This window comes from Leptonotus elevatus, chromosome 5, assembly GCF_054856555.1.
Source record: "Leptonotus elevatus isolate MCC_2025b chromosome 5, RoL_Lele_1.0, whole genome shotgun sequence".
Lineage (NCBI taxonomy): Eukaryota > Metazoa > Chordata > Actinopteri > Syngnathiformes > Syngnathidae > Leptonotus > Leptonotus elevatus.
In genome coordinates, this window is record NC_141243.1 from 7,799,118 (window position 1) to 7,818,236 (window position 19,119).

The 19,119-nt window shown below is 39.3% G+C and overlaps 1 protein-coding gene across 1 annotated transcript; it reads right to left on the reverse strand.

The window, feature by feature from the left end:
- Positions 1 to 26: 26 nt before the first annotated feature.
- On the reverse strand, positions 27 to 17,550 carry LOC147173519 (guanine nucleotide-binding protein G(q) subunit alpha). Its single transcript, XM_086075955.1, has 7 exons — positions 16,560 to 17,550; positions 10,756 to 10,940; positions 5,491 to 5,645; positions 5,066 to 5,194; positions 4,299 to 4,428; positions 4,069 to 4,222; positions 27 to 2,168 (listed from the first exon to the last, which is right to left on the reverse strand). Exons 1-7 carry the CDS (start codon positions 16,693 to 16,695, stop codon positions 1,978 to 1,980), a joined length of 1,080 nt encoding a protein of 359 aa, XP_085932081.1. The 5' UTR covers positions 16,696 to 17,550; the 3' UTR covers positions 27 to 1,977.
- Between the last annotated feature and the right edge of the window lie 1,569 nt (positions 17,551 to 19,119).

Sequence of the window (19,119 nt, forward strand, 5' to 3'; positions counted from 1 at the left end):
CACAAAGCACAGGACATGGCAACGCGTCATCATATTCCTCTTTATGTACTTCTGAAGCTGAACAATGTTTCTTTGCTGAGAAATAAAATGGCCGAAAAACGCAAAATGTACATTCTCCTCTTATAAAAGGAAACAACAACAACAAAAAACATGTAAATAACACATTTTCTTTCAGGAAAAAAATAATCAAAAAAGATTTAGCCATTAGACGTACAATACAATTACATAGATACATATTTTTTTCCAATACCAACATTCAATCTGCCAAAACAAACAAACAAATAAAGTCATGATTACAAAGCCAACAAAGATGCTGCCATATATATAGAGAGAGATGTATGTACAATGATTATAGCATTCATAATTGCACTATGCCTCAATACATGTAAATTACAGGCTTGTGTTCTTCGGAACAAACCAAAAAATAATAATACTCCAAAGTGACTTAAGGGAAATGGCCAATCAGAAACTTTGGTACAAACGTTTATAACACTTTGCCCTCTTTCAACCTAGCAACAGTCAAGACAGCTGGGCTGTGATTGGGCAATCCTAAAAATGCCAAGCGATGGAAGGGCGGGGCTTGTGGCCAAACGCACATTTAGCTCCAAAATGGCGCCTGTTTGTGTGGAATTGGTTGCTTTTGGCATCGGACAACAAACACACACAAAAAAAAGAACACAAACGTGTTAATGTGGCACCGTTGAAACAACCATTTTCATCTAACGTCACGTAACTCCTAACGTTATTTTGAACACCTTACCCGGAAGTCGGTGGCGGGGAAGCTATACCCAAAATGCATACGTAACCAAATCTGCGCTGGTATAATTTTTTCCCCATTATGATTGATATCCATCTGAAGGCCCATGTACTAGTATGCTTTGTCCACACTAGAGAGACAATTCAGTGCACTAGTAGAACAACTCTGTCTTACTAGCAGTAAAGCTTTATCCACTACTCTTGTGACATTTCAGCACAGTAGGACAACTAAATGTTACTATGCGAAACTACTTAAGGGCATTTTGGTGCTACTAGTTGGTTCCAGATGGCTACTAGTGCGTGGCATGTCGACTAGTGAAGCCAAGTAGTGTTACTAGTACAGCACAGTAGCTTGCTAGTTTAATTTCACACTAGTAGGCCAAAAGTGGTTCTAATAGTGGAAAAATGTTAGTCTGCTAGTTGTATTATGTCCGTCCGTCTTACTAGACAAAGGGCGCACTCGTACCGTAAGTTGGATATCAAGCATATGGAATAAATACTACAACGGCTATCCATACACTCGGCTTTCCATGTTATCGCATGACTAGTGAATTTTCTTATGAATAAAAGAAAAAAACAGTGAGAAGGCGTCTTTTTTTTTTTTTTTACACCGCAAACACACAAACTATTTTCCATCTTGAAAGGATTGTGTCAAAATGACTCAAGTCACAATGCTATCAAATGTTACCGTCACGGTGCATTGATTTGCTATACAAACGGAAAAAAAAAAAAGATTATTGAGTAATACTGTATTTTCCTTTAAGTGTTGATAATTCACTGAGATGTTTCTTAAATTGCCGTTTGGTCACCAAAAAAATGACCATATTAGTGCAAAATGGCGTCCACAAATGCTCAATGTTAACGGGCAGGTATAGTTCAGTATGCATTTCGGGTCAACAAGGTGAGGGACGGTACCAACATGATCAGGATTCACATCCATATTAAATCAAATACTTTTAAAATCACAGTTTTTGCCTTTTTATTATTATTATTATTATTATTATGAGTCAGTCAAAAGAGACTTAAAAAAAAAAGAGGAATGCAAACCTTTTATTCTCCTTTTTTTCTATAAATCCTTAATTAAATAGCAAGATAACATTTCAATGAATTTGCTTGCGTCCTGACTACCAACACCTGGCAAATAAATATTGGATGCAAACATCTGATTTGGATTTTGTGAGTGTGATGCATCTCTTGACAGATGGAGCCAGTCCGGATGTGTTACACCAGGTTGTATTCCTTCAGGTTGAGCTGCAGGATGGTGTCCTTGACGGCGGCAAACACGAAGCGGATGTTCTCCGTGTCGGTGGCGCAGGTGAAATGAGAGTAGATGATCTTGTCGCTGTCGGGGTTCAGGTCCACGAACATCTTCAGGATGAACTCGCGGCCCGCCTGGGGGTCCCTCTGGGGACCTGGATGGCGCAAAAAAGGAAAGAAAGGCAATGCATTTTTTTTGTGTGCGAAAGGTACCAATATAGAATGCAGTGTGAGGTACAGTACCTGCTAGGGCTATTAACTCATTCACTGCCATAGATTCATAAAAATAAAAAAAACGAAGATTATTAAAAATTAGGGGCAAGAGGCGATTTTTTTTTTTTATTGCAATTAATCGCATAACTTCACTAGTTAACTCACGATTAATCATAAAACATTTATATCTGTTCAAAATGTACAATAAATAAATTCTAGGTTTTCATACTCTTGTTAACAAAAGTGGAAAATAAAGTTAAACTATTAGAAATTGTTAAACAAAAGTGGGGGAAAATGTTAAACTAATAGAAATAGTTAAAATGGCAGTGAATGAATATTTTTTTTTAGATTAGTTAACTCCAGATTAATCACAAATTTCATATCTGTTCTAAATGTATAATAAAAAAATTATAAATTATAGGTTTCCATACTATTGTTAACAAAAGTGAAAAAAAAAAGTTTAACCAATAGAAATTGTTAAAATGAATTTTTGACGTTTATAGCCGCCAACGGCAGTGAATGAGTTAATTAAAATTATTTTGGTCCGACAGTATTTTTAAGTAGGGATGTAATATGACGATATTAAAAGCAGCACATCTGTTAAAAAGGCCAGGTTTATTTCCATTAGTGCAGTTCCAGCATCCTCTGGTGGTTAGTTTATTAGTGCAGTTGACTTTAATTAGGCATGTTTTGTACAACTATGTTTTAAGACTCACGCTAATGGCCAGATGAAGGGGAACGTAACAGATTTAAGTTCCTCACAAATGGACTTTTCACAAGGGCCTCAATATTAAGTGTTATTGGTGATTGTAGGTCCTTTATAGTGCGGTCACTAACGAGTTTTTAAAAAATTTAGTCAACCCCCAACCCCCCCATACTTTTTTGTTTATAAATTAAAAATTATTTTTTCTTTTAAGTCCACTAAGGTCGAACGTGAGTTGAATTTAGTGGATATAAATACTAATTGTTCCTTATCTTCTGCACACATATGCGCATGTTACACAAACACCAACGAAAATTAGCCTGTGCTAAACGATTGACAATCGCAATTAGCATTAGCCCCGAATAAACTCGAATCACTTACTTATTGTACTTTTCCTGAAAATCACTTCATAGTCCAACATATAAAAAATTCCAATTTGATCAAAATATGAATGCACTTAAATAGCGCTTTATCTTCATCGTACGTTTACCAAGCCTGACGTATTCGCATGTAGGGCCGTGATCTTACGTGTGTTTGGCGCCAATAACTTCATTAGCGCTTTTTTATTTATTTAGCGATTTTGACGCGGATTGTTTTGAAACATAAGACATGAAGCGATGCTAATTTTCTCCCTTTTCAGTCTAAAGAGACCACAAACAAACCCTAAGAAGCATCTTAGTAGTGGTAAATGCCGGTCGGAGTCCGTCAGCAATAAGTGTCCGTGCGGAAATACGAAACATTGGTGCCTCTTCTTATTAAAATAGCTCGACCAATTTTTTGGTCAACTTTTTTTCCCCCAGCCTTAGTACTTTATGTGCAGTGAGGTTAAGGTTAGCTGTACTATTTTAACTATATGTATAATATTAACTACAGTTAATTAGCATTGCATAGACGAGAGGAGAAATAAAATGACTGGTCAAGCCTATTTCTTGGTCCCTCCTGTTATGTACAAAAACACAATATTGTGAGTTTTTTTTAATTAATATCCTGAGTTTTTAATACAGATAATATTTTTATCGTGATAATATAGTATTGTGACGTTTGGATATTGTTATATCCCTCTTTTGAAGTCTCGCTATGTGAAACAAAATGGAGGCATAGGTTCCGCAGTAGACGTATTTGTCGCCGGTGTTACTCACCGTCGTACTCCGGGAAGTAATCGACCAGATGAGAGTACAGGATTTTCTCCTCCAGCAGGTCCTTCTTATTGAGGAACAGGATGACGGAGGAGTTCTGGAACCACGGGTACGTGATGATTGTCCTGAAGAGCGCTTTGCTCTCCTCCATGCGGTTCTGAAAAGGATGCACTTGTATGAGGTCGGACGACACAAAATGGCGGCCATGTCGACGTCGCTGAAAGGCCGCTTACTTCGTTGTCGGACTCCACCAGAACTTGGTCGTACTCGCTGAGCGCCACAAGGAACATGATGGACGTGACGTTCTCGAAACAGTGGATCCACTTCCTCCTCTCTGACCGCTGACCGCCCACGTCCACCATCCTGTTAACAGGTGGCCATTGATTGCACTTGTTAGGTTTGCTTGTACCTCAAATTTCGCATCAGAAAATAGACAACAAAAAACAATAAAAAATAAAGATTGACCAAGCATTTGCTATTAACCAATTCAAACCCAAAAAGGTATAAATATGCATTTTTTAATAGTTTGTCTTTCAGTCCCAAAAACGCATTTATACGTTTTTTTGATGCTAGACCATACAGAAAACTTTGATGCAGCCTCTGACCTGAAGAGGTCACTCAAAGCAATGGTATTTATTACAAAAAACGGCCAGCAGGTGGCAGCAGAGTATTAGAGATCAGCCAGGGCCTTGTTGCAACAAGCTCTTTTTGCTAGTGTTTTCAACAGAATTGTGAATAATTACGAAACTTACCTATATTCTAATGCTAATTGCTGCAAAACGGAAAAAGATAGAAACACACGAAAGAAGAGACTCTAATCTTTCTTTTGGTAGGTTCCATGTTTTTATAGCAACAGAACACAATATTATGTGGGCCTTGCAAAATCAGTCAAAATCCAGTAAAACACCCGGGAGCGAAGGGGGTTGCTTCAGTAAAAAAGGCTGGGAGTGAATGAGTTAACTTGAAAAATTTCTGATGTGGATACTGTAAGACAAGGTACCTAAATATGACGCTCTGCAGGTCAAAGGGGTACTCAATGATGCCCGTTGTGGGGACGCGAACCCTCAGCACATCCTGCTGAGTGGGCAAGTAGGACGTTTCGGCGATCCTGTCCAAAGCGTTTAGGTAACTGTGGGGACAAAAGTGTGAAAATGGACCTCAGTTCAGCATAAAGAGCATACCCATGAATAAATGCGCTATCAAATTTTGAACATTCAAAATTCCTTTAAGATAAGAAAAACTGCAATTGTTAAAACTGTTTGTGAACGTCTAGAGAACGTCTTTGCAACCATGAAACAACCCTGACAAAAAAAAAAGCACATCTCCAAATGTTGTAATAATTTGTTTTTATTTTTATTTTTGCTGTTTTTCCAGACCGACACATAAACATAAAAATGTAAACTGTCCAAATCGATCATCACTCACTATTTGGTTGAGTCGGACAGCTGGTATTCCCTCCTCCTGTCGTAGCTCTCCTGGATGCCCGGGTCGTTCCACAAGCTCTTGATAGCGTCTACGTAAGGATTCACAAACATGATGACCTTCTCCACGTCCACCTCTCTCACCACGTTGGCGTTCGCCTGTGGGGGGGGGGGGGGGTTGATCGAGTCACATCATCAGTTGTATTATTACTTATGCTAATTATGAACGATTCTATATTGAGTCTTCACACCCCGAGGCTTGACATGGACCAAATATCTGAATCCCAAATCCCATGCAGCCAATTAAGGGCAAAGTTTGGGCCGGCCCAGTTGCTGCTTTTGTAATGTGATTTTCCCGACAAATGTGACACCTCATTTGTGTGCCATTAGGACGAATCGGCATAATTGCATGGAATGCAAAATGAGGTTACAAGATTGAAAAAAAATAAAATAAAAAATAAAATGCATAAAATAAAAGATGTGATTTTTTTTAATGAAGGTATAATACTGGAAGAATAAAGAGTTTTCTTAATCAAAAAAGCATTTTGCATATTTTTGAGGGGGAAAAAACAAACACATTTTACAAGAATTAAGTCACCCATTTCATTATATTGAATTTCTTACATGGTCGATGTTTAGGTCAGGAGTGGCCGACTGAACTTCTGGGTGTGTTGGCAGCCATTTTGAACCTAATCTTTAATGTGCTTTACTCTTCTTCCACCACTAAAAGGCAGTATAATGTCCTCATAAGTGGACACGAGGCCCTTGTAGAGCAAAATGCAATATTGTGCTCTAGACAACTAAAAATGTGAACTCGCCAGGTCTTAGGAGGTTAAACGACACCCGACGTCCGACTTCCTCTGGGAAGCTCAACACACGACAAGGACGCAATAAATGCATTTGTCATTTTATATAACCTTTTATGCATGCAATTTGCCACGCAAATACATAACTATCATTTCTTCGCCAAGTCAAAGGGACCTACTACAAAAAAAAGGAGCGAGCCAACGTCAGTAGAGCAAGTGCCACTTTCACTTCCGCTGGCGGCGTCACAAAAGTCCTTTGTCAGAAGAAGCGCAGCACTTCCCATTGGAGGCCCGCTGCACTTATCGGAGCGCGACGGTTAACAAGTTCACAGCTGACGCTCAATGGCGTCGCTGTCAAGCATCACAGTGCTGCATTGTTGCTCTCGTTGCAACATAAGGGCAGCATGCGGTTTCAAAAGCACATGATAAAGTTAATATGCTACAATAATGCGTCAAGAGGATTGTACAATTATTTCTTACAGTGGGACCCCGACTTACGAGTTTAACTTGTTCCGTGACCAAGTTGATGACTTAATTTATTCGTACATCAAATCTTACATAAATTGTCCCGAAAATGATGACTAGGTGATGAGGAACAACTATGGCAATATCAGAAGGCTTGATCCTTTATTCCAAGCCGGTGAATTATCAAAGTGATGTTCAGGCAAGTTTATTGCATTGCGTTGCTTTTAACAAAAAAAAAAAAAAAAAAAAAAAAAATGGAAAAAGTTCAATAAAACGACTTTAACCAGCACTTGAGACTGGTTACCTGACTGCACTTTAGCATTTAACATTCTTAACTCGTTCACTGCCATTGACGTCAAAAATTAATTTGAACTATTTCTATTAGTTTAACATTTGTTTCCACTTTTGTTAACATGAGTATGAAAACCTCGAAAAAAATTATTGTACATTTAGAACAGATATAAAATGTGTTAACTAGTTAAGTCATGCGATTAATTATGATAAAAAATGTTTAGTTTTAATAATCTTTTCTTTAAAAAAAGATTAATACAAATAAATAAATAATTACAATTACTTTTTTTTAAAGAAAAAAAAACTTAAAAATTAGGGAGTCAGGCGATTCAAATTTTTAGTAATTAATCACATTACTTTACTAGTTAACTCATGATTAATCACACATTTTGTATCTATTCTAAATGTAATTTTTTTTCTAGGTTCTATATTCTTAACAAAAGTGGAAACAAATGTTAAACTAATAGAAATACTTCAAATTAACTTTTTACGTTTATAGCCGTCAATGGCAGTGAATGAGTTAAAAGATGAAGCCCCTCAGCCAACAAGGTGGGGCATGAGCCGACCGGACGTTGATGCAACAGCTTTGCTAAATAATTGATCAGCGCTTCCAATCTCCATAAAAGCTTCTGGTCACTGAGGGTGGGCAGAAATGCAGGACTCGTCTCCACTTCCTGTCGAGTGCAGGGGCGCTAATGGAAATTTTGAACTGGGGGGGACGACAAGTCAGCAAATGATTTCAACTCAATTATTTTGGTGTAAATTGAACATTTTACATTTATTTCACTTAAAGAGTCTTCATAAAAGAATATTAAATGTAAGAATTTAAAAAAAAAACTCACTATAGCCTTAAAGACTTTTATGTTATATTTAGCCTTCCAAGTAAGCACTAATGCCGTTGACAGCTACAGACGTCAAAAATTATTTTGAACTATTTCTATATTAGTTTAGTTTTTTTTCCATTTTTGTCAACAACAGTATGAAAACCTAGATTTGTTTTTGTATATTTAGAACAGATATAAAATTTGTGATTAATCGTGTGTTAACTAGTAAAGTCATGCGAATAATTACGATTACAAATTTTAATCGCCTGATGCCCCAAATTTTTTTATTTAAAGAAAAGGTTATTAAAAATTAGGGGCGTCATGAGAGTACTATTTTTAATCGTAATTAATCGCATGACTTCACTAGTTAACTCACGATTAATCACACATTTTATATCTGTTCTAATACAATATAAAAAATACTCTTGTTAACAAAAGTGGGGAAAAATTTTAAACTAATAGTTCAAATGAATTTTTGACGTCTATAGCCGTCAATGGCAGTGAATGAGTTATTGTCAGACTTTATTTACTTAGAATTTGAATATTGCTTTTTATCGTCTTTTTTCTTTTAAAGATAAATGAAATAAAATTGATTGATTGACTAGCTATTCAACATAACGAAAAACATCATCTGCCAAATCTGAGAAAGTCAACAGGAAAGACCGGACAGCAGACTTAAATGCATTGTTTTTGAGAAAACATAGTGTCTTTGTTTCTCCACTTGAATTGAAATCACAAATTCTGACACAGGTGACTGTGGTCTAATCACCACAACTGGCACAGGTAGCGACCATTTCCTTTTTAGGACGGCGGCCGGGGAGTGAGAGACACACACCTTAGGGTGTGAACAATTCACGCTAAAAGTCTGAACTTGAAGCTCGGAACAATGTAACCCCGTGCGTTTGCTACCAGCGCTTGAAAGTGCCATTGGATGTAGCACACCAACGCCAGGCTCGCAATGCTCGCTCCAACGTGAATGAGTGTAACTAATGAAACGTCACTCCTCTGTTTTACTGGTGCCTAAGAAGTGGCTCTCAGTTTCAAAAAGGTTAAGAGTATACATCACTCCCTCTCATGTGATATTGCTTAATTGTTGCTCATTTAAAATCTTTTAGCATCCATACGCTTGAGCCCATTTTTGTAACCCTAAAGTAAATCCGTGGACCTCTAAAATTTGGCAGATGTGAACATTAAGATAGTCAGATAGTACCACCGTCCCTTTTGAATTGTAATGAGACGCACACGCTTTTGGCATGCTAATGTGTTATTGCTAACTAGATGCCAATTAGGGGCGGGAATCTTTGAATGTCTCACGATTCGATTCCGATTTTTTGGGGTGTGCGATTCAATTCAGAATTGATTAAGAAAGATTTTTGATTGAGAATGATTTGATTGACGATGATTTTTGCTTCAATTTATAGATGTTCAAGGAATGGTAATGATCTACTCCAGTCTGACTCGCTAATGCTAATTAGCACGCTACTCGCTGCACTTTTATCACTCAAAAAAACAGCTCCACGCTGAAAAAAACCAACTGCTTTTTTTGGAATAACTTGATCGTGACTTTTTCCTTCTACTCTCTAATGTGGCTACAACTTAACAGTGTATCAGACCGCGTGGAACCACATTGCCCCTCAGTGGCCAAATCGGGTACAACATGAACAGCGCTCCCAATAAAGGCACACACAAACAAAGGGAAGACAGTATAAAATTATTTAAATAAAATCGATTTTGAATCGTACTAAATGAGAATCGCGATTCTTATGAAAATAACTTTTTTTGGCACACCCCTAATGCCAATTATTTAAACTACAGATGCCCATATTTGGCATTTTGACAAATATCGGCATCGGCCTTTTTCTGAATCTGACAAAGCTGCTATCTCACTGAGCGGTGAATGCTTGCGAACTCAGGATTTGTAAGACGTTCACACAGACCGTTTTTTATTTGTCGCAAAGACATTTCGAACATATTCAGACCTTTTTTTGCTCTCTGCAAAGATCTTTTGAAACCTTTTACGAAACTTGACGAAAGCCCAAAATTTGCTATATTCACATGCATTTGTCGCTCAGTGAGATTCAGGCCCAGGGAACTTCTCATTTCATGGATTTAAAAAATAATAATTCTACTTTATAAAAAAAATATGCTGACACTGGGAACTCCCTAACTGCTTTCTTGCGATTTTTGTTAGAGTTTTTAAACAAAACTCAATTCTTTATAAGTCTAAAATCTAAAGAAAAAGTAATTTTTCAAAAAATTTTACGCTAATATTTTCTCTTTAATTGCAAATGAATATCGGCTTTAAATATCGGTTATCGATCTCCTTGACTGCTAATAATCTGTATTAGTATCGGCCTTGAAAAAAACCCATATCTGTCTATCACTAATTTAAACTCCTATTGTGTTTATGTGCACATTTTTGAGAGGTAAAATGTAAACCCCGACCCTGACCGATGCTCTCTCATCGGAAGTGCTCTGGCACCAAAACGGTCCGCACCCCTAAACTTCTAATCCAACAATACCAAATGAACAACAATAATTGCTTAAGTATATAATTTGATAGTGACAGCGCTAGTACAAATGATGAACCGCGATACTGCAGGGGAGGAATGGGGCTTGGGGGGGGGGAATGCCTGCATTTGCTAGTGGTGTAAAGAAATTGATACCCTGAAAGGTTACATGTAGATAGAGGACAAGTGGCTCCAGTTTATCTACAGATGGCGTGAAATGCAGCGCTGCAAGAACACAGGAAGTGTCAAAAAAAAGGGCAGGAAGTGATGATTGGATGGCTGCTCTGAGTAAGATAGACAACACTAAAAATACACAAACACGCTTCCTCTGCTTCTCCTAGACATTTTTGGTCTTTTATTATGTAGCTTTTACCTTATTGTGCTCATATTTGTAGGGGATCTTGAGTGTCTCCATGGCCCTGATCATGGACTGCATGGCGGTGAAGATGTTTTGGTACACCAGCTTGGTGAAGCCTCGCTTGTCCTCGTCAGAGTAGCCGGCGCCGTGGATGATCCTCATCTGCTTGATGAACGTGCTCTTACCGCTCTCGCCTGTGCCTGAAAGGAAAAAGTCATTCATATTAATTAATAGGGGTGGGAATCTTTGAATGTCTCACGATTCGATTCCGGTTTTTGGGCCTGCGATTCGATTCAGAATCGATTTCCGATTAAGAACGATTTTCGATTCAAAATGATTGGATTGGCAATGATTTTTGCTTCAATCTATAGATGTGCAAAGAATTGTAATGATCTACTCCAGTCTGACTTGCTAATGCTAATGCTCATCACTCAAAAGAACGGCTCCACGCTGGAAAAAACAACTTTTATTGGAATAACTTGATCGTGACTACAACTTAACAGTGTATTAGACAGCGTGGAACCACACTGCCCCTCAGTGGCCAAACTGGGTACAACATGAACAGCGTTCCAAATAAAAGGCACACACAGACTAAGGCAAGACCGCATACAATAATTTAAATAAAATTTTGGGACATTTTAAATCGATTCTGAATCTTACTAAATGAGAATTGATTTTTTGGCACACATATTAATTAATATGATTACAAGAGTAACTTTTGCATCATTTAGAGACTGCAGCAATTGTAAAAAATAAAAAAAAAGATCCCCACCTAAAAAACAAAACAAATTAACTTAAATGCCTGATCCTCAGAGTGTGGACCTTCGCAAAGCGAGGCGTCTTTTGTCGCTGGCAGTACCCAATGCTTCAAAGACGATACGGTTAAAGCCATTACTATCTTCTTATTTGAAAACCCGTCCAAAATGTATTGACATCATCATCCGAGTAGTACGCTACGACTATTTCTTGGAAGTTTCTGAGTTTTTTCTCGCAAATTTGCCACTTTCTTTCTCGAAATATTGTGCCGACGCCTTAAAGATAAAATATTTATAAGTGACTCTAATACTCCGTCGTACAAAACCTCTATTATAGTTCTAAATACTTTTTTTGAAAGTGGAATAGGTGTGTGTGTGTGTGGGGGGGGGGGGGGGGTGTTCTCTCTGGTTCATTGAGAATGTTGGCAGGCCAACAGAACAGACTACACTCGACCCCGCCGCCAACTCTTCAATGGTTTTGGCAGCGACGAGCGAGAGAATGTGAATGTGTTTTTTTGTTTTTGTTAAATCTACAGCCAAGACAGTGCATCGCATTCCGTCATTACAGTCGAGGACATTACTAAGCACTGTATAATTTTGACTATTTTGGCCAGATTAGCTTCTGCAACAACGGATAGGAAGGCAATTTTGGAGCCTGGAAACAAACATTCAACCATACGTCTTAAAGTAGACGTTAAGCGTAAAGATGAAACCGCATGAAAATCTTCCTATGAGATACATGTTACGCATTATTTATTAATTTGAAATGGCTGTGGAGTCACAAAATAGTAGGTTGGCCAGAGTTGTCTCCACCTGCTTTACACATACACCTATAATTAACCGTCACATTCGCCTCAAGGACAAAGACCAGTAGTTGAAGACCCCACCAAGCGGTGTTGCGCAATAGCTCATGCCTTTCAGTAGCTAACCCGAGAATAGAAAGTCAAATTTTAATTCAAACAATAGGAACAGGGAGAGGAAAGCTTACGTCACAAGCCAAAATGGTGGAATGACTTGGTGAAAGGAAGCGCTCACCCGCATTGCTCCCACCACGACTCGTATTGCACCACTAGGCTCGGTGCCGTTCACACAAACAATCATGTGAAATCTTTGAAAGGTCGCTCAAAGAATGAGACAACCGCCATGCTTGTGCCACTGTCATCCCATAAAGTAGCAAGAGAGTCAAATGTCTTCTTTCATATTAGACGTGTGATGCAACGCTACTGAGACACTGCGCAGATGTTCACCTTCTGTCTGTTTTTTTTTGTATACAGATTCTTGTCTTCAGGGAAACTGGGTGGAGCAGATCCTGGATAAATGCGGTCTACACCCTGGAATGACCACGGACCACCTGTTTCTTTTTAATGACCCTCACAGACGCGGTTTTCACAAGATAATTCTGAGTCGTCAATGAACGCAACACGCGTTATTATACAACAAAGTCTACATGAACTCATTCACTCCCAGCCATTTTCGCTGAAGCAATCCCCTTCACTTACGGCTGTTTTACTTGATTTTGCAAGGCCCGAAAAATGTTGTGTTCTATTGCTATAAAAACATGGAACCTACCAAAAGAAAGATTAGAGTCTGTTCTTTCGTCAGGAAAAAAAAAGTACATTTATATGTTTCGGTTTTGCAGAAATTAGCATTAGAATATAGCTAAGTTTTATCATTGTTCACAAATCTATTTAGAATGGTGAGTAAATTAGCTTTTTTTTCAACATGGCCCTGGTTGTTCTTTTTTGCCACCTGCTGGCCGTTTGTGTAATAACTACCATTTCTTCAACCGTTCTTTGCAGTTGTATGTATGCTCTAGCATAAAAAAAAAAACATTTAAGAAACATATAAATACATCTTTGGACACAGAACGTATTTATACGTTTTTGGGAGCAAATCAGTTAATAAACCGAAACATGCGCGTTTTTGTCAACATGGAATGGTAACCTACTGTCCAGTATATGTTCTTGTAAACAAAAACATTTTGGAGTCTTTGAATGACCCTAACCTATTATTACCAACAAAGACAATCAAAATCCATGTTTCAGGAGACACTGAAGACATTTTTTTTTAATCTTCAATGAAGCTAAAGTGCACGTTTTGAATTGTAAATGCACAATGTGATTTCAAGTCTTTACTGAACTTAAAAAAAACATTGATGACAGTTTATAGTCTTCAACTGTACCATTTGTTTTTGTAAAAAAAACAAGGATAACGGCATTATAATGAATGAACCTAACATCCATGTTTTTATGAAAACCGAAGACAAATCTACAACTAAACATTTAAGTCCTCAATAAGAATAACATGTCTCTGGAGCAGATTCAACGGTAACAAATTAATGACGCATAAGTCTATGTTTCACATAAATGTATGTTTCCGTGTTTGTCTGACTATTGTACAGTTAATGTTTGTTTTACGGCGAATAACTCGGTTCATCAGCATGCACTAACTGGGGGTGAGTGGCCTTCTATAAAAAGTCCCCTATGAAGACTAAAACATGGCATACTGCTTTAGTTATGTGGGTGAATGAAATTCTCTCACACGAGTCCCCCCTTTTGCCAGCTTCTGGAAGACAACCCCCCCCCCCCCCCCCAAGCGTGGTCATCACATCTAATGGCCTTTTTTTGCTTGATAATCCAATTAACCAGATGGGATAGTGAGTAAATGAGTTGTTTCCATTGAAAAGGAAAAAAAAAAAGTATGACTAAAACACTTTTACAGGATTGCAAAGAACACAGTAGGATTTAAAAGAGACAGGAATGTTTAAGTCATTGTGTTGCAATAGTTTATACAGGTATATCAGAAATTACAGTCTGTGTGTGTGAAACGCAGTTACAGATTTTTAAGATACCGTTTATGGTTTGAACAATATACTGTTACAGAGTCCAGGCAAGTCTGGAATAGAGTTGCACGTCTTCAGCGTAGTAGCACGTTATGCGGTAAAACGCCAAGCAGCAATGAACTCTGTGTGACGAGAGCGGAGAAGACCCCCCCCCCCCCCCCCACCCCACCCCAACATCAACGCTCCAGTAATAACGGTCAATCACACAAAGCACAGCCTGCGAGTATTATTTCATGCTCCCTCGGGTTCACCGTAACCCACAATTGCGCTAAATACAACGTAAAAATGTCCCCGCCTCTGCTCTTTACACTGCCACTTGTGACATCGTCTAATCATTACACGGAGTGTTTTCACCCAAAGAAGCAGACTTTGACCCAAACACAGGACTCCTCAGAGTCAAGTCGTACAGGTTTGTCAGCTATGCATGGTTGCTGCAGTAGTTTTACAGTATTTCACACTAAACGCTTCCAGTTATTCAAATGAAGTGTAGCGTGTAACAACAATCAAGTGTTACATTTGGGCTCCCCGTTTGATTCCAGAAAGTCATTTCAACATTTACTCAATATATTGCTCAAAGATTATGTTCATGTATAATAGTAATAGTACACTCTTTGTCCCCACTAGTATGGCAATTCAGCTCACTAGTAGAACAACTCTCTTGCTCGTAGTGTTTATTCTACTACTAACCATTTAAAAAATATATTAAAAACTCAATTTAGAGAGAGTAATCCGTGCCCAAGTTACAGTTCAGATTGAATGTCTCACGATTCGATTCCGGTTTTTGGGTCTGCGATTCGATTCAGAATTGATTTTCGATTAAGAACGATTTTCGATTATTATTTTTTTATTGGAATAACTTGATCGTGACTACTCTCTAACGTGGCTACAACTTAACAGTGTATTAGACCGCGTGGAACCACACTACCTCAGTGGCCAAACTGGATACAACATGAACAGCGTTCCAAATAAAGGCACACACAGACTAAGGCAAGACAGTACAAAATAATTTAAATACAATTTTTGGACATTTTAAAAAATGTAAAAAAACAAACAAATAATATATAATAGTAATAGTACTCTTTGTCCCCACTAGTATGGCAATTCAACTCACTAGTAGAACAACTCTCTTGTTAGTAGTGTTTATTCTACTACTAGTGCTACTAGTAACCATTTTTAAAAAATATATTAAAAACTTAACTTAGAGAGAGTAATCCGTGCCCAAGTTACAGTTCAGATGGATTACTGTAATGCACTTTATTTTGGAGACAGCCAGTCCTCACACAAGTATCTCCAGTTGGTCCAAAATTCTGCTGCTTGTCTCCTAAGTGGAGCTCGCAGGAAGGAGCACATAACTCCAACTCTGGCCTCCCTTCACGGGCTCCATGTACATTTTAAGATTATTTCATTTGTTTTTAAAAGCTCTAGATAGTCACACCCCAGCTTACCTCCGGCTCTCCGAGAACCTCCACCCCTACGCACCTGCAACGGTGTCTCGGGTCAGCAGACCAGGCCTGACTGGAGGTTCTGAGGGGATCGAGCTTTTTCCTTTGCCGGTCCCTTTCTTTGGAAGACCTCGCGCTAAACGTGAGGCAAGTTCATTTTAAAAACAAATCTTAAAATATATTTTTATTGTTTGGCTTTTGACTCATCATTGTTTTAGTGATTTATTGCGTTAACTATTTTTTGTATGGTATTTTACTGTTTTAACTGTTTATTTGTATATGTCTGATTTTTACACATACAGAGCTCTATCTTCTGGTCATTTTCCGAGGTCGAACGACGATGATATCCTTGCTATTCAGACTAAGGTCCATGTACTAGAACGATCTTTGTCCTCATAAATTAGACAACTTTGGCGTACAAGTAGGACATGGTAATAGTGAAGCAAAACTGTGCACGAGTTGACAACTGCTTACAATACTACAATTTTTTGCCAGCAACAACCAATTAGTACGCGCAGATGTCAATTAGTGAACAGTTTTCTTCTGAAAACGAGTACATGGCCCTTTCGCTGCACATCGACTAAATGCTCAAACGGATTTACATGGACCTGTCAATCTCAATCTGTGCACTGGACTCCCAAAAATCACCCACGCAACTTGATACAGGTGGCAGCACCCATTGATAAAGCCCCACAAAACACGTACAAGATGGATCAAATTGAAAAAAAAGAAGGAAAGAAAGAAAGGTTTACATGGGGCTCCACACTCCCTCCAGCTTACCGAGCAGCAACAGTTTGAGCTCCCGCCGCGAGTCCCTCTTGTCCCGACGGAGCTGCCTCTCGATCTCGTCGTTGATCCTCCGGGCTTCCTTCGCCTCCTCGCTGAGGCAACACGCCATGATGGATTCCAGGGTCATCCTTTAACACTTGTCTTGTTTTTATTTACTACGGTCAACGAGTCTCACTGATTTCGTCCCGAAGAGGCCGGTGCGAGGGCGGCGAGCAGGCCGTGGAAGGCGCTCATGCAGTGGCCTGCAAATGACGGAGCTACCGGAGGAGGGGAAAATCGAGATATTTGAGAAATGCACCCTGTTCTTCTCCTTCCTCCCCAACCTCCACCACGGCCTCAAACTCCTCTTTCCTCACAATGCAGTCCACTTGGGTGCTATCTTAATTGGCGTGATCTGCTCTGCCGTCTCAGGGTGGTCAACAGATCCGTTTACGACACATCCTGAGCGGGATCTCGTTAAGCGTCGCCATCCGCGCCACCGATACCTCCTTTCCCCACCCGAGCCACTCCTTCCGTAAAAAAAAAAATCCAAAAAAAATACCCGTCTTCAACTGCGTGGGCACCGGGAGACACCACACACAGACATACCCCACCACCACCACCGTGCCTCTATTTCCCCTCTCTACCTTTCTTCTTCTTTTCCCCGGTGGCTCCACTCCCCGGGCGTGGTAAGGCAAAAATATGGCGGACTTTCACTTCCAATCCGCTAGGCAAAAAAAAAAGAAAAAAGGATACGATCACACTGTGTCCTCACTCACAAACGCCCCACATCGTCGGCGAAAGCGCGTTGCAAAGCCTGGCGGCCTCCATGGCACCGACAAGAGGGTGAAACCGACGGCGTGCGGAGTCTAGTCGCCTTCTTTTTTTTCTTCCTTTCCCTTCCACGGTTGTCTTCGTGTGTTTTTATGACAGGGGCCGTCTATGGTCCACTCCTCCTCGGCTGTGTGGTTCCGTGACGTCGGCCTGCACATCAGGCCAGGGAGGGGCGGTGAGGCCGGGGGCGTGGTGCGACCAACAAGCGCCACTCATGGGTTTGATTTGGGCTGTCCCCCCCCCCCCCTCCTCCTCCTTCCATAGAAGCTCTGCTCCATAAAATGTGAATGGAGGGTCCAACAAAGCGGCCTGCATTGTGGAGGTACGGTGGCCCTGAAGTGCAAAACGCAAAAACTGAACACATCTGCAAAACCAAAAAATACAACCCAAATAAAACCACAAATGAAACACAGCAGCAAATAAAACCATCACAAAAACAAAATGTAATTGCAAACACAAAACATAATCACAAACACAAAAAAAAACGAAACAAAAAACACAAAAGTAATCGCAAGCACAATAACGGAATCACAAATACAACAAAAAAACGAAACATAAAAGGAATTGTAAGCACAAATTTTATTTGTATTGTTCATTTTTTTGTGTTTTTGATTTGTATTGGTTTTTATGTTTATTTGTTTTATTCATTGTTTTTGATTTGTATTATTCATTGTTTTTGATTTGTATTGTTTTTGATTGTTTATTTGTATTATTCATTGTTTTTGATTTGTATTTGTATTGTTCATTTTTTTGTGTTTTTGATTTGTATTGTTGGTTATTGTTTATTTGTATTGTTCATTGTTTTTGTTTTGTATTTGTGATTACATTTTGTTTTTGTGATGTTTTTTATTTATTTGCGTTTTTGATTTCGGTTGTGGTTTTTGGTTTGTAGATGTGTTCACGTTTTTGTGTTTTGCTCTTCAGAGCCACCGTAGAGGTTCACAGTGTGAGAGGACTTCCCGTACCTGACAAGAAAGACTTACCTGACAGACATGAGGAAGGCGGGGAAGCGAACCCACGCCCAACTGCATCGTAGGCAAGTGACGGTACCACTTCGCCACCTGGGGCCCTGGATCAGTCAACTTGCTGGCGATTTCTCCTGCCCCTCCTCTCTCACCTTCCACCCCCACGTGTTCGTTCTGCCAATCGTGATTTGTTGTGTTCAAACTTATGCTATGGCGCTAAAGCATGCATGTTCAGTGAGCACGTGTCCTCTTTTTTTTCTTTTTTGATTGTTTCAGAGCTTAACGAGCCACTTACAAGTTAATTGTTTGATTGACAGCACGTTTCAAAAGATCGCGGGGTGCTCGCGCAGGAAGTGAGGGAGATGGAACATACCAAATGCAAAGGGGTGTCCAGGCTTACCTACTACATATAGTAGTGTATTGTTTCCTTTTTCCCTTTCTTCAAGAACCTATGACCCAATTAGTCCAAGTTACAATTGAGGTCATCACACATTGGGCGTGGAGTCGTCGTGATTGGAAGCTCACTAAAGTGGCCCATTTAGAGTCTTATAAATAGGGCCATGCTCAGTCAGCTTAATTGCATCCAACAAGCAAAAAGCACATTTTTTACGGGAGTTGTATCAACCTGAGAGTGGACGACCAACAAGTTCCCCAAAGAGACGTGCCCAGCTACAGGTCAGTGATGTTCTAACATGTCATTTATATCAGACCCTGCACTCTTGATTTTCCTTGCCTGCCTCCTTAGAGCATCTGCCTTTAATTATTATTATTTT